At 35.9% G+C, this 12,714-nt stretch overlaps 8 protein-coding genes across 8 annotated transcripts; all 8 read right to left on the bottom strand.

Annotated features, from left to right (window-relative positions):
• Nucleotides 1-2,383: 2,383 nt before the first annotated feature.
• LOC145845105 (histone H2B 1/2-like) lies at nt 2,384-2,743 on the bottom strand. Its single transcript, XM_082952528.1, has one exon. The coding sequence runs from the start codon at nt 2,741-2,743 to the stop codon at nt 2,384-2,386; it is 360 nt and encodes a 119-aa protein (XP_082808654.1).
• A 163-nt stretch (nt 2,744-2,906) lies between these two features.
• On the bottom strand, nt 2,907-3,287 carry LOC145844572 (histone H2A). The gene has a single exon (XM_082951970.1). It carries the CDS (start codon nt 3,285-3,287, stop codon nt 2,907-2,909), a length of 381 nt encoding a protein of 126 aa, XP_082808096.1.
• A 182-nt stretch (nt 3,288-3,469) lies between these two features.
• Nucleotides 3,470-3,781, bottom strand: LOC145845104 (histone H4-like). Its single transcript, XM_082952527.1, has one exon. It carries the CDS (start codon nt 3,779-3,781, stop codon nt 3,470-3,472), a length of 312 nt encoding a protein of 103 aa, XP_082808653.1.
• A 180-nt stretch (nt 3,782-3,961) lies between these two features.
• On the bottom strand, nt 3,962-4,372 carry LOC145845103 (histone H3-like). Its single transcript, XM_082952526.1, has one exon. The coding sequence runs from the start codon at nt 4,370-4,372 to the stop codon at nt 3,962-3,964; it is 411 nt and encodes a 136-aa protein (XP_082808652.1).
• Nucleotides 4,373-9,638: 5,266 nt separating this feature from the next.
• Nucleotides 9,639-9,998, bottom strand: LOC145845102 (histone H2B 1/2-like). Its single transcript, XM_082952524.1, has one exon. It carries the CDS (start codon nt 9,996-9,998, stop codon nt 9,639-9,641), a length of 360 nt encoding a protein of 119 aa, XP_082808650.1.
• A 163-nt stretch (nt 9,999-10,161) lies between these two features.
• LOC145845101 (histone H2A-like) lies at nt 10,162-10,542 on the bottom strand. The gene has a single exon (XM_082952523.1). It carries the CDS (start codon nt 10,540-10,542, stop codon nt 10,162-10,164), a length of 381 nt encoding a protein of 126 aa, XP_082808649.1.
• A 182-nt stretch (nt 10,543-10,724) lies between these two features.
• LOC145844540 (histone H4-like) lies at nt 10,725-11,036 on the bottom strand. The gene has a single exon (XM_082951936.1). The coding sequence runs from the start codon at nt 11,034-11,036 to the stop codon at nt 10,725-10,727; it is 312 nt and encodes a 103-aa protein (XP_082808062.1).
• A 180-nt stretch (nt 11,037-11,216) lies between these two features.
• LOC145845100 (histone H3) lies at nt 11,217-11,627 on the bottom strand. Its single transcript, XM_082952522.1, has one exon. The coding sequence runs from the start codon at nt 11,625-11,627 to the stop codon at nt 11,217-11,219; it is 411 nt and encodes a 136-aa protein (XP_082808648.1).
• Nucleotides 11,628-12,714: the final 1,087 nt, after the last annotated feature.

The raw sequence follows: 12,714 nt of genomic DNA, 5'->3' as shown, positions 1-12,714 counted from the left end.
TGTTGTTTACATTTATGTGTTACACCAGTTTTGAATTGTTAAGCATGTTTCAGTTGTAGTTTAATTGTAATTGAACAGCATTTTTTAAGGACACTAAACATTGTTTGTTATTAACAGTTTAAAACGTTTTCAGTTAATAAGTCAAAGTTTTATTTTTATTTCTGTTTAAGCGTACTATTTTCATTGAAAAATACAAATAGTTTTTACAGTGACGTAGGCACAGTATTTTTTTAATAAACTAAAAAACAAATGAAATATTGAATTAAAAAATGTCCACAAAGTTAATGAGAATAAGTTTTATTTGGAAAAGAAAGTTAAAAGGAAAAAAGCCACGAAAAAGACACTCAAGTTAGTTAAAGCTTTTCACTAAGCATTCGATAATAGTAAGCAATAAAGTAAGGATTAGAGCAGTTATCTAGCTAGAGTTCCCTTCTTAACAGTTGCATAAAAAAAGTATAGTAGAGAAATTTGGCAAGCTAGGTATTTAATAAATAATGGGCTTTATAATTTGGAAGGAAATATGTTTTTGATTCTTTATCACCACAAAGTTGATTAAGTATGTTTATTTGTGTTGTTGAGTTTAGTAGTCATTAGTAGCTTGTGTAATTAATTGGTGATCCACCTAATCTTTAGATTTAAAAAGTACATAGCTTAAAACAAACAAGTATCGTCGTTTTGAGTTGTCTCATACATAGTTTAAAAAAGAGTTACAAAAAATTGTAACAAGCTGTTCTTTTTTACCGTGGAATCATTTTGTAATTTGTCATAGCCACAGAAAAAATGAGTTCAACAAAACAAGTATGAGCTTTGTAAGCAGAAAGATTATTTCAATTGTATGTTTGTTTTAAACAATCACTGTTGTCTACATTAGTTTGACTGTTCAACTTTTAAACAGTTTTTTATTGTTTCATTTGCATTCTGATAAATAAAACTAATACTTATTTGACAATCAGACCTTAAACAAATATCATTGAGCATTTTTAGTATCAACGCAAAGTAAATTTTTCTTCTCATTTAATATAATGTCTTATTTAAGCATAAATTTTTAGTTAGTGACAGATTGATTTTTTTATTAAACTAACAACAAATATGTATTGAGTGTTTGAAAAACAAGTTTACAAAGTAAAATGAACTAGAATAAGTTTTGTTTAAACAATAAGTTAAACAAGAAAATTCCCATTAAAAAACATTTTTACCTAACATTTAAATACTAGTGAAGCAGAAAAACTTATTCTACATTATCAAAAGTAGTTTAAAATGTCAAGTAGAACTACAAAAACTGAAGTAAGTGTAACTAACTAGTAGAAATAAAAACAGAGAAATTCAGTTTTAGAAAGTTTATTTAGAAGTTATTGAAATACACTAACTGTTACTTTTTACCAACACGCACAATGTAGATATAAATTTGTACATTTTTTGTCGCTTAGTTTAAGCTTGTTTGACACTGTTTACTCGACATTAGTAGCTGCTTAAATCAACTGGTGGTCCTGATTACTTTAGATATGTAGAAACATAACTTTCAACAAACTACTAGAGTTGTTAAAGGTCAGTAAGTTGTCTCATATCTAGTTAAAACAAGTACCTTTTACTTTGAAAACTAGAATAATAAATTACTTAAAAAAGTACAAGCAGCTACTTTTTTGTGTTTTACCAAGTTTCAACCAATGAGCTGGTTTGTTTTGTGTGTTTATGTTTTGAATTGAAAATGTTTCTTGAATATGCTAAACAGAAGTTAGCTTTGAAAGAAGGAATATGTTGTTTTACTTGAAAACACATCTGTAATTTTTTGTTTTGAACAACCATTTTTGTATTCATTTATGTATTCGTAACTTTTTAAAACGTGTTACATGGCTTCAATTGCAGTTAAGTTGATAAGAAGAACTCGTTTAAAAAGTTAAAGCTCGGTTGTGTTACTAATAATCAACAACAACTTAAAATAAAGTTACAACTAAGTTTTTGCATGTTATAAGTGATATACATTTTTGTTTAAAAAGATGATACTTTTTTGTAAGCACTTATTTATTGAATGTTTCAACAGAACTTCAGCAAATGAATAAAAACAAGTGTTTTGTACAAAAAGTATTCAGATGAAAAATCTTACGGACAACAAAATCAAGTTAGTTAAACATCTTTTACAAACCATTTGATTACAAGCACTACTACTGTTTTTAGACTAATGCAATGCTTTTTCTACAATATAACGAGTTACAAGTTTATAAAGTATTTGAAACAAAAAAAAAGTGTGTTCATTCAAGTATATGAGTTTTTAATTTACACAAATAAGAATTTATTTGTACTAAGCTTATATTCTTGTACTTTAAGTAAACATGAACAGCTGGTTCTATTCAAATGGTGGTCCTAAAAAGGACCGGTTGTTTAGCGTTTATTTTGAGCTGGTGTATTTGGTAACAGCTTTAGTTCCTTCTGAAACTGCGTGCTTTGACAACTCGCCGGGGAGCAAGAGCCTGACAGCAGTTTGAATTTCGCGGCTGCTAACAGTTGACCTCTTGTTGTAATGAGCCAAACGTGAAGCCTCTGCTGCAATGCGCTCGAAGATGTCGTTGACAAATGAGTTCATGATTCCCATTGCCTTGCTGGAAATTCCGGTGTCGGGGTGCACTTGCTTCAAAACTTTGTACACGTAGATGCCAAAGCTTTCTTTGTTTCTCCTCCTTCGCTTCTTCTTGCCGTCGACCGGAGCGGTCTTGGCTACTGACTTCTTCGCGCCTTTGGTTGCTGTCATGATGATGTGTGGACTTCTGTCTCGGCGCCGGTTTATATCCTGAAAAATTATGCAAATTAGCATAGTTCCGTACGCGAACGATAGCTGGTTTCTCTCACTTCACAATTCTCTCGTTTGTTGTAAATATTTTGGTGGTCCTGAAAAGGACCTGGTTTTTTTTAACTTAGGCTGACTTTTTTGAAGCGGTCTTCTTAGGCAATAGTACTGCCTGGATGTTTGGAAGAACACCACCTTGAGCAATTGTGACGCCTCCGAGAAGTTTGTTCAACTCTTCGTCGTTGCGAATAGCTAGTTGCAAATGGCGAGGAATGATCCTGCTTTTCTTGTTGTCACGAGCAGCGTTACCGGCAAGCTCGAGCACTTCTGCGCTCAAGTACTCGAGAACGGCAGCCAGATAAACTGGAGCACCAGCTCCGACTCTTTGGCTGTAGTTGCCGGTGCGCAACAGGCGGTGCACGCGACCGACTGGAAACTGCAGTCCTGCACGGGAAGACCTGCTCTTCGGCTTAGATTTGAGTTTTGATCCTTTACCACGTCCTGACATTTTGTTGTTCGAATGATTGTGATGATAGCTTGCACAGCTCAATATACAACTCATACCTAACCGCGTCGAACAAAAAACTAATTTGCATATGTCATAGCTAATGCTTAATCTTGTCAAAAGTGTTGTAAAACTTTTATATTGAATTAGGTGGTCCTAAAAAGGACCGGGTTTGCTAAAAGCGATTAGCCACCGAAGCCGTACAAGGTTCTTCCTTGACGCTTGAGTGCGTACACGACGTCGAGTGCTGTGACGGTCTTGCGCTTGGCGTGCTCTGTGTATGTTACTGCATCGCGAATAACATTTTCCAAGAAAACTTTCATGACGCCTCTCGTTTCTTCGTAAATCAGTCCCGAGATTCGCTTAACTCCGCCTCGGCGAGCCAAACGGCGGATTGCCGGCTTCGTGATGCCTTGGATGTTATCGCGAAGTACTTTGCGATGGCGCTTAGCACCTCCCTTTCCCAAGCCTTTACCTCCTTTGCCGCGTCCAGACATGTTGTTGAATATACTTATTTCGTCAGTGCGTCGAGTTTATATACAAGCTGTTACGGACGCGTACGGTAACTACTAACTAATTTGCATACTCAAAAAAGTCTCTTAACTTACGTTCGGTTAAGTTTTTCTCACTGTCAAGGTTTTAAGGTGGCCCTGAAAAGGACCGGTTTTAGCTAACGCTTAAGCTCTTTCGCCACGCATTCTCCTGGCGAGCTGGATGTCTTTGGGCATGATTGTCACACGCTTGGCGTGGATCGCGCAAAGGTTAGTATCTTCGAACAAACCAACGAGGTACGCCTCGCTTGCTTCTTGCAAAGCCATAACGGCACTGCTTTGGAACCTCAAGTCAGTTTTGAAGTCTTGAGCTATTTCGCGTACCAGACGCTGGAAAGGCAACTTGCGCAAAAGAAGCTCAGTTGACTTCTGGTAGCGTCTGATTTCTCTCAGAGCAACTGTGCCGGGCCTGTAGCGATGAGGCTTCTTCACACCTCCGGTAGCGGGTGCGCTCTTGCGAGCGGCCTTGGTGGCGAGCTGTTTCCTTGGAGCCTTGCCTCCGTTTGACTTACGAGCGGTTTGCTTGGTACGAGCCATTTTGATGATAAAACTGTTTGTTGCAAGACAGTTTATATACTGTTCGCATAGACACGGACGCGAGCGATTCCGCTGTGTAGTCTAATTTGCATATTTTCAACTTAGCATTGTTTTATGCATTTTGAGTTACGTTATATTTTGTTTGAGTGGTCCTGAAAAGGACCTTGGGTAAAAGAACAACTTATTTTTTACAGCTCTTCTTCTTGGATGCTTTTTTGGCTGCCGGCTTCTTCTTGGTTACTTTCTTCTTCTTGCTTGCAGCTTTTTTAGATGCTGCCTTCTTAGGAGCGCACTTTTTAGCAGGTCGCTTTTTGGCTGCTGGTTTTTTTGCAGCCTTCTTGGGAGCACACTTCTTTTTTGGTTTTTTAGCTGGGGCCTTCTTTGCTGCTGGCTTTTTAGCTACTTTCTTTGTCCTCTTCTTGGGCCCAGCAGCTGGCATTGGAGCAAGCTTGAACGAGCCAGAAGCGCCTTTTCCAGTTGTCTGGAGAAAAGCACCTTTGGTCACGCCGCTGGTAAGTGCTCTCTTCAAGTGAGAATTGGAAGCTGTGAGGTCAAGCTTGTAGGTGTCCGCGATATACTTTTGTATCTTCTGGCGGGATGTACCTTTTCGTTCCTTCATTGCTCCAAGGGCAGAGCTAATCATTTCCCTGTAAGTAGGGTGCTCTGCCTTCTTGGCGCTTGGTCTCTTGGAAGACCTGGCTGGCGCTGGTACTGCTGCTACTGCTGTGGTAGACATGATGAATGAATATTAAAGCGACCAAAACGATACTTGCAAGAGTTACTGACTGTGACGAATTGACTGTTGAGCAGTTATGCTTTGCAAGGTACCTTTTACTTCTTAATATAAGCATTAGCATGTTTGTTTAAGACATATATGCTTATAAAAACTTAGTTGTCTTATTAAGAATGTTGAAAAAGTTCCAGTAAGAAAGAAACCATATTTAACTTGTTCTAAAAGTAATTTTTTTAAAGCATTAGTTTGAAAAGTCCAGAAATAACAGCCTGTATCTTACAGCACACCTCTAAATACATTAAGAAAAACATAAATGAAACAAAACATGTTAACACACTCCCGACTGAGTTTTCCTTTGCCGCTCACCTAAAGTAATAAAGTTTTAACAAAGCACAAGGTTTTTTTTTACCTTAAACAAAATTTCATTATATCGATTTCATGGAGTTTTGTTAATCGTAAGTTCTATCAAGTATGTTCAAGTTAATTACAGTTTAAACTAATGTGTAAAAAGTAATTCCAAAAGAATAAAAGTGTTCATTTTTTTTAGCTTTACTGCTTATGATTACTCATAAGCAATGTACTCAAAACTTTTATTAAACAGACAACTAGATAGCTTTGTTGTTGCACATACTAGTAACTTACCTTACAACAATGTTTTCCAAACAACCTTTCAAAAACGTGCTGTACAGTAACTATGATGATACTTGTTTAAAGTTGTAAACTACATTTAAACACAAACTTTATTTTTCAGTGTGTATGAAAAACTAGTTTAAAAGATAAGTAGTTTAACATTCAATTAGTGTTTCAAACAACTGATTGAAGCTGTTATACAGTTTAAAAAATAACTGATGCAATTTTGCTCGTTAAACTTAAACCTTGATCAAACTAAGAACTTTAACTTTGCAGATTTCAACCGAATAAAGTGTGCTGATAAAAGTGAACAAATGGATTTGGTTGTAAATTTTCCAAACAAAATAAAGTTAATTAAATTCAAAGAAGTAAATAAGTCGAAAAAGCTTATGAACACTAGCACTAAATTTGAACTTAAACAAAAGCTGATACCTTTTGGATGAAAAATTTTACGTAAAAAAAGAGGTTGGTTTATTTTTTAAGCAGCATTATATACAAAATAAAATCGAGTAAGAAAATCTAAATGAAAAAGTTTAGAAATAAGATTGACAAACTTAGTGTTTGAATAAAGCTTTGTTTACAATCAGCACTCATAACCTTTCAATCTATCTTTGAAACTTTTTAACTGGAAAATAATGCAAGTAAGTTTTTTTTTCAAACTTTGTTTTGTCACTTCTCATAAAGTTTTAAAGTCAGTCGAAACAACATAGAACAACTTACTACTTTCTTGAAACATATTTTGAAACAACAACAGTACTGTCTTTTAAAGTTTACGATTGAAGTGCTTACCAAGTTAAACATGTGTTTTAACTGCTTTACTGCTAATAGTGATTTCTTAGTTTACTCAACCTAGATTAATCATAATGTTCTGTACCATTGATTTCATTGACTAAATGTTTGCTTTTCAAAATTCGTAACTAGTTATCTCTAGCTTACTGTTAATGTAGTTAAAAACACAGCTTAGGATAAGTTACATTTTATTCTCGGATGTCGTTAAGAACATAGCTGTTGTAGCAATAACATATAAACTTGAAACAAAGTAACTGTTATCTTATTCAATTATAGACCATATAAAACAAAGTATTTGCTTGATTCAAAGTTTTACATTGTTGTTTGCCTATTATGGAACTTGTACCATCACATAATAAGCTGTAAAAAAATGAAGGCTAAAAAAAGTTTTGGTTTCGCTTTGTCCAGTTTTTTCTTCTTCTTTAGATTTATAAAAACTACACAGCTTAAAGCAACAAGTTACAGTAATTTCAGTTTACTTATGTATAGCGTACATAAGGGTAACAAACAAGTGGTAACAAGTTTTTTACTTCTTTTCTTTGTACCATGTTTTAGCTAATCAATTGGTTTATTTCATATGCTTGACAAGATTAGAAAGCTTAAATCAAGTAAGTAGATGTAAGCTTTGTAAAATAAAAGATTTGTTTATACAAGTTCATCATTTTATTAAGGTATTTTGTTTTGTAAATTGTGTACTTGTTAATAGTGTTCTCTTTCTTTTGAACAATCGATGTTGTTTACATTTATGTGTTACACCAGTTTTGAATTGTTAAGCATGTTTCAGTTGTAGTTTAATTGTAATTGAACAGCATTTTTTAAGGACACTAAACATTGTTTGTTATTAACAGTTTAAAACGTTTTCAGTTAATAAGTCAAAGTTTTATTTTTATTTCTGTTTAAGCGTACTATTTTCATTGAAAAATACAAATAGTTTTTACAGTGACGTAGGCACAGTATTTTTTTAATAAACTAAAAAACAAATGAAATATTGAATTAAAAAATGTCCACAAAGTTAATGAGAATAAGTTTTATTTGGAAAAGAAAGTTAAAAGGAAAAAAGCCACGAAAAAGACACTCAAGTTAGTTAAAGCTTTTCACTAAGCATTCGATAATAGTAAGCAATAAAGTAAGGATTAGAGCAGTTATCTAGCTAGAGTTCCCTTCTTAACAGTTGCATAAAAAAAGTATAGTAGAGAAATTTGGCAAGCTAGGTATTTAATAAATAATGGGCTTTATAATTTGGAAGGAAATATGTTTTTGATTCTTTATCACCACAAAGTTGATTAAGTATGTTTATTTGTGTTGTTGAGTTTAGTAGTCATTAGTAGCTTGTGTAATTAATTGGTGATCCACCTAATCTTTAGATTTAAAAAGTACATAGCTTAAAACAAACAAGTATCGTCGTTTTGAGTTGTCTCATACATAGTTTAAAAAAGAGTTACAAAAAATTGTAACAAGCTGTTCTTTTTTACCGTGGAATCATTTTGTAATTTGTCATAGCCACAGAAAAAATGAGTTCAACAAAACAAGTATGAGCTTTGTAAGCAGAAAGATTATTTCAATTGTATGTTTGTTTTAAACAATCACTGTTGTCTACATTAGTTTGACTGTTCAACTTTTAAACAGTTTTTTATTGTTTCATTTGCATTCTGATAAATAAAACTAATACTTATTTGACAATCAGACCTTAAACAAATATCATTGAGCATTTTTAGTATCAACGCAAAGTAAATTTTTCTTCTCATTTAATATAATGTCTTATTTAAGCATAAATTTTTAGTTAGTGACAGATTGATTTTTTTATTAAACTAACAACAAATATGTATTGAGTGTTTGAAAAACAAGTTTACAAAGTAAAATGAACTAGAATAAGTTTTGTTTAAACAATAAGTTAAACAAGAAAATTCCCATTAAAAAACATTTTTACCTAACATTTAAATACTAGTGAAGCAGAAAAACTTATTCTACATTATCAAAAGTAGTTTAAAATGTCAAGTAGAACTACAAAAACTGAAGTAAGTGTAACTAACTAGTAGAAATAAAAACAGAGAAATTCAGTTTTAGAAAGTTTATTTAGAAGTTATTGAAATACACTAACTGTTACTTTTTACCAACACGCACAATGTAGATATAAATTTGTACATTTTTTGTCGCTTAGTTTAAGCTTGTTTGACACTGTTTACTCGACATTAGTAGCTGCTTAAATCAACTGGTGGTCCTGATTACTTTAGATATGTAGAAACATAACTTTCAACAAACTACTAGAGTTGTTAAAGGTCAGTAAGTTGTCTCATATCTAGTTAAAACAAGTACCTTTTACTTTGAAAACTAGAATAATAAATTACTTAAAAAAGTACAAGCAGCTACTTTTTTGTGTTTTACCAAGTTTCAACCAATGAGCTGGTTTGTTTTGTGTGTTTATGTTTTGAATTGAAAATGTTTCTTGAATATGCTAAACAGAAGTTAGCTTTGAAAGAAGGAATATGTTGTTTTACTTGAAAACACATCTGTAATTTTTTGTTTTGAACAACCATTTTTGTATTCATTTATGTATTCGTAACTTTTTAAAACGTGTTACATGGCTTCAATTGCAGTTAAGTTGATAAGAAGAACTCGTTTAAAAAGTTAAAGCTCGGTTGTGTTACTAATAATCAACAACAACTTAAAATAAAGTTACAACTAAGTTTTTGCATGTTATAAGTGATATACATTTTTGTTTAAAAAGATGATACTTTTTTGTAAGCACTTATTTATTGAATGTTTCAACAGAACTTCAGCAAATGAATAAAAACAAGTGTTTTGTACAAAAAGTATTCAGATGAAAAATCTTACGGACAACAAAATCAAGTTAGTTAAACATCTTTTACAAACCATTTGATTACAAGCACTACTACTGTTTTTAGACTAATGCAATGCTTTTTCTACAATATAACGAGTTACAAGTTTATAAAGTATTTGAAACAAAAAAAAAGTGTGTTCATTCAAGTATATGAGTTTTTAATTTACACAAATAAGAATTTATTTGTACTAAGCTTATATTCTTGTACTTTAAGTAAACATGAACAGCTGGTTCTATTCAAATGGTGGTCCTAAAAAGGACCGGTTGTTTAGCGTTTATTTTGAGCTGGTGTATTTGGTAACAGCTTTAGTTCCTTCTGAAACTGCGTGCTTTGACAACTCGCCGGGGAGCAAGAGCCTGACAGCAGTTTGAATTTCGCGGCTGCTAACAGTTGACCTCTTGTTGTAATGAGCCAAACGTGAAGCCTCTGCTGCAATGCGCTCGAAGATGTCGTTGACAAATGAGTTCATGATTCCCATTGCCTTGCTGGAAATTCCGGTGTCGGGGTGCACTTGCTTCAAAACTTTGTACACGTAGATGCCAAAGCTTTCTTTGTTTCTCCTCCTTCGCTTCTTCTTGCCGTCGACCGGAGCGGTCTTGGCTACTGACTTCTTCGCGCCTTTGGTTGCTGTCATGATGATGTGTGGACTTCTGTCTCGGCGCCGGTTTATATCCTGAAAAATTATGCAAATTAGCATAGTTCCGTACGCGAACGATAGCTGGTTTCTCTCACTTCACAATTCTCTCGTTTGTTGTAAATATTTTGGTGGTCCTGAAAAGGACCTGGTTTTTTTTAACTTAGGCTGACTTTTTTGAAGCGGTCTTCTTAGGCAATAGTACTGCCTGGATGTTTGGAAGAACACCACCTTGAGCAATTGTGACGCCTCCGAGAAGTTTGTTCAACTCTTCGTCGTTGCGAATAGCTAGTTGCAAATGGCGAGGAATGATCCTGCTTTTCTTGTTGTCACGAGCAGCGTTACCGGCAAGCTCGAGCACTTCTGCGCTCAAGTACTCGAGAACGGCAGCCAGATAAACTGGAGCACCAGCTCCGACTCTTTGGCTGTAGTTGCCGGTGCGCAACAGGCGGTGCACGCGACCGACTGGAAACTGCAGTCCTGCACGGGAAGACCTGCTCTTCGGCTTAGATTTGAGTTTTGATCTTTTACCACGTCCTGACATTTTGTTGTTCGAATGATTGTGATGATAGCTTGCACAGCTCAATATACAACTCATACCTAACCGCGTCGAACAAAAAACTAATTTGCATATGTCATAGCTAATGCTTAATCTTGTCAAAAGTGTTGTAAAACTTTTATATTGAATTAGGTGGTCCTAAAAAGGACCGGGTTTGCTAAAAGCGATTAGCCACCGAAGCCGTACAAGGTTCTTCCTTGACGCTTGAGTGCGTACACGACGTCGAGTGCTGTGACGGTCTTGCGCTTGGCGTGCTCTGTGTATGTTACTGCATCGCGAATAACATTTTCCAAGAAAACTTTCATGACGCCTCTCGTTTCTTCGTAAATCAGTCCCGAGATTCGCTTAACTCCGCCTCGGCGAGCCAAACGGCGGATTGCCGGCTTCGTGATGCCTTGGATGTTATCGCGAAGTACTTTGCGATGGCGCTTAGCACCTCCCTTTCCCAAGCCTTTACCTCCTTTGCCGCGTCCAGACATGTTGTTGAATATACTTATTTCGTCAGTGCGTCGAGTTTATATACAAGCTGTTACGGACGCGTACGGTAACTACTAACTAATTTGCATACTCAAAAAAGTCTCTTAACTTACGTTCGGTTAAGTTTTTCTCACTGTCAAGGTTTTAAGGTGGCCCTGAAAAGGACCGGTTTTAGCTAACGCTTAAGCTCTTTCGCCACGCATTCTCCTGGCGAGCTGGATGTCTTTGGGCATGATTGTCACACGCTTGGCGTGGATCGCGCAAAGGTTAGTATCTTCGAACAAACCAACGAGGTACGCCTCGCTTGCTTCTTGCAAAGCCATAACGGCACTGCTTTGGAACCTCAAGTCAGTTTTGAAGTCTTGAGCTATTTCGCGTACCAGACGCTGGAAAGGCAACTTGCGCAAAAGAAGCTCAGTTGACTTCTGGTAGCGTCTGATTTCTCTCAGAGCAACTGTGCCGGGCCTGTAGCGATGAGGCTTCTTCACACCTCCGGTAGCGGGTGCGCTCTTGCGAGCGGCCTTGGTGGCGAGCTGTTTCCTTGGAGCCTTGCCTCCGGTTGACTTACGAGCGGTTTGCTTGGTACGAGCCATTTTGATGATAAAACTGTTTGTTGCAAGACAGTTTATATACTGTTCGCATAGACACGGACGCGAGCGATTCCGCTGTGTAGTCTAATTTGCATATTTTCAACTTAGCATTGTTTTATGCATTTTGAGTTACGTTATATTTTGTTTGAGTGGTCCTGAAAAGGACCTTGGGTAAAAGAACAACTTATTTTTTACAGCTCTTCTTCTTGGATGCTTTTTTGGCTGCCGGCTTCTTCTTGGTTACTTTCTTCTTCTTGCTTGCAGCTTTTTTAGATGCTGCCTTCTTAGGAGCGCACTTTTTAGCAGGTCGCTTTTTGGCTGCTGGTTTTTTTGCAGCCTTCTTGGGAGCACACTTCTTTTTTGGTTTTTTAGCTGGGGCCTTCTTTGCTGCTGGCTTTTTAGCTACTTTCTTTGTCCTCTTCTTGGGCCCAGCAGCTGGCATTGGAGCAAGCTTGAACGAGCCAGAAGCGCCTTTTCCAGTTGTCTGGAGAAAAGCACCTTTGGTCACGCCGCTGGTAAGTGCTCTCTTCAAGTGAGAATTGGAAGCTGTGAGGTCAAGCTTGTAGGTGTCCGCGATATACTTTTGTATCTTCTGGCGGGATGTACCTTTTCGTTCCTTCATTGCTCCAAGGGCAGAGCTAATCATTTCCCTGTAAGTAGGGTGCTCTGCCTTCTTGGCGCTTGGTCTCTTGGAAGACCTGGCTGGCGCTGGTACTGCTGCTACTGCTGTGGTAGACATGATGAATGAATATTAAAGCGACCAAAACGATACTTGCAAGAGTTACTGACTGTGACGAATTGACTGTTGAGCAGTTATGCTTTGCAAGGTACCTTTTACTTCTTAATATAAGCATTAGCATGTTTGTTTAAGACATATATGCTTATAAAAACTTAGTTGTCTTATTAAGAATGTTGAAAAAGTTCCAGTAAGAAAGAAACCATATTTAACTTGTTCTAAAAGTAATTTTTTTAAAGCATTAGTTTGAAAAGTCCAGAAATAACAGCCTGTATCTTACAGCACACCTCTAAATACATTAAGAAAAACATAAATGAAACAAAACATGTTAACACACTCCCGACTGAGTTTTCC

Source organism: Thalia democratica, chromosome 9, assembly GCF_965202585.1.
Source record: "Thalia democratica chromosome 9, ktThaDemo2.hap1.1, whole genome shotgun sequence".
Lineage (NCBI taxonomy): Eukaryota > Metazoa > Chordata > Thaliacea > Salpida > Salpidae > Thalia > Thalia democratica.
Note: the sequence above shows the minus strand (reverse complement) of the source record. Positions and strands in the feature narration are given on the sequence as shown.

What these genes read in the sequence shown, in the direction of transcription:
- LOC145845100 (XM_082952522.1), bottom strand. Translation starts at nt 11,627, where the DNA reads ATGGCTCGTACCAAGCAAACCGCTCGTAAGTCAACCGGAGGCAAGGCT.
- LOC145845103 (XM_082952526.1), bottom strand. Translation starts at nt 4,372, where the DNA reads ATGGCTCGTACCAAGCAAACCGCTCGTAAGTCAAACGGAGGCAAGGCT.
- LOC145845101 (XM_082952523.1), bottom strand. Translation starts at nt 10,542, where the DNA reads ATGTCAGGACGTGGTAAAAGATCAAAACTCAAATCTAAGCCGAAGAGC.
- LOC145845104 (XM_082952527.1), bottom strand. Translation starts at nt 3,781, where the DNA reads ATGTCTGGACGCGGCAAAGGAGGTAAAGGCTTGGGAAAGGGAGGTGCT.
- LOC145844540 (XM_082951936.1), bottom strand. Translation starts at nt 11,036, where the DNA reads ATGTCTGGACGCGGCAAAGGAGGTAAAGGCTTGGGAAAGGGAGGTGCT.
- LOC145844572 (XM_082951970.1), bottom strand. Translation starts at nt 3,287, where the DNA reads ATGTCAGGACGTGGTAAAGGATCAAAACTCAAATCTAAGCCGAAGAGC.
- LOC145845102 (XM_082952524.1), bottom strand. Translation starts at nt 9,998, where the DNA reads ATGACAGCAACCAAAGGCGCGAAGAAGTCAGTAGCCAAGACCGCTCCG.
- LOC145845105 (XM_082952528.1), bottom strand. Translation starts at nt 2,743, where the DNA reads ATGACAGCAACCAAAGGCGCGAAGAAGTCAGTAGCCAAGACCGCTCCG.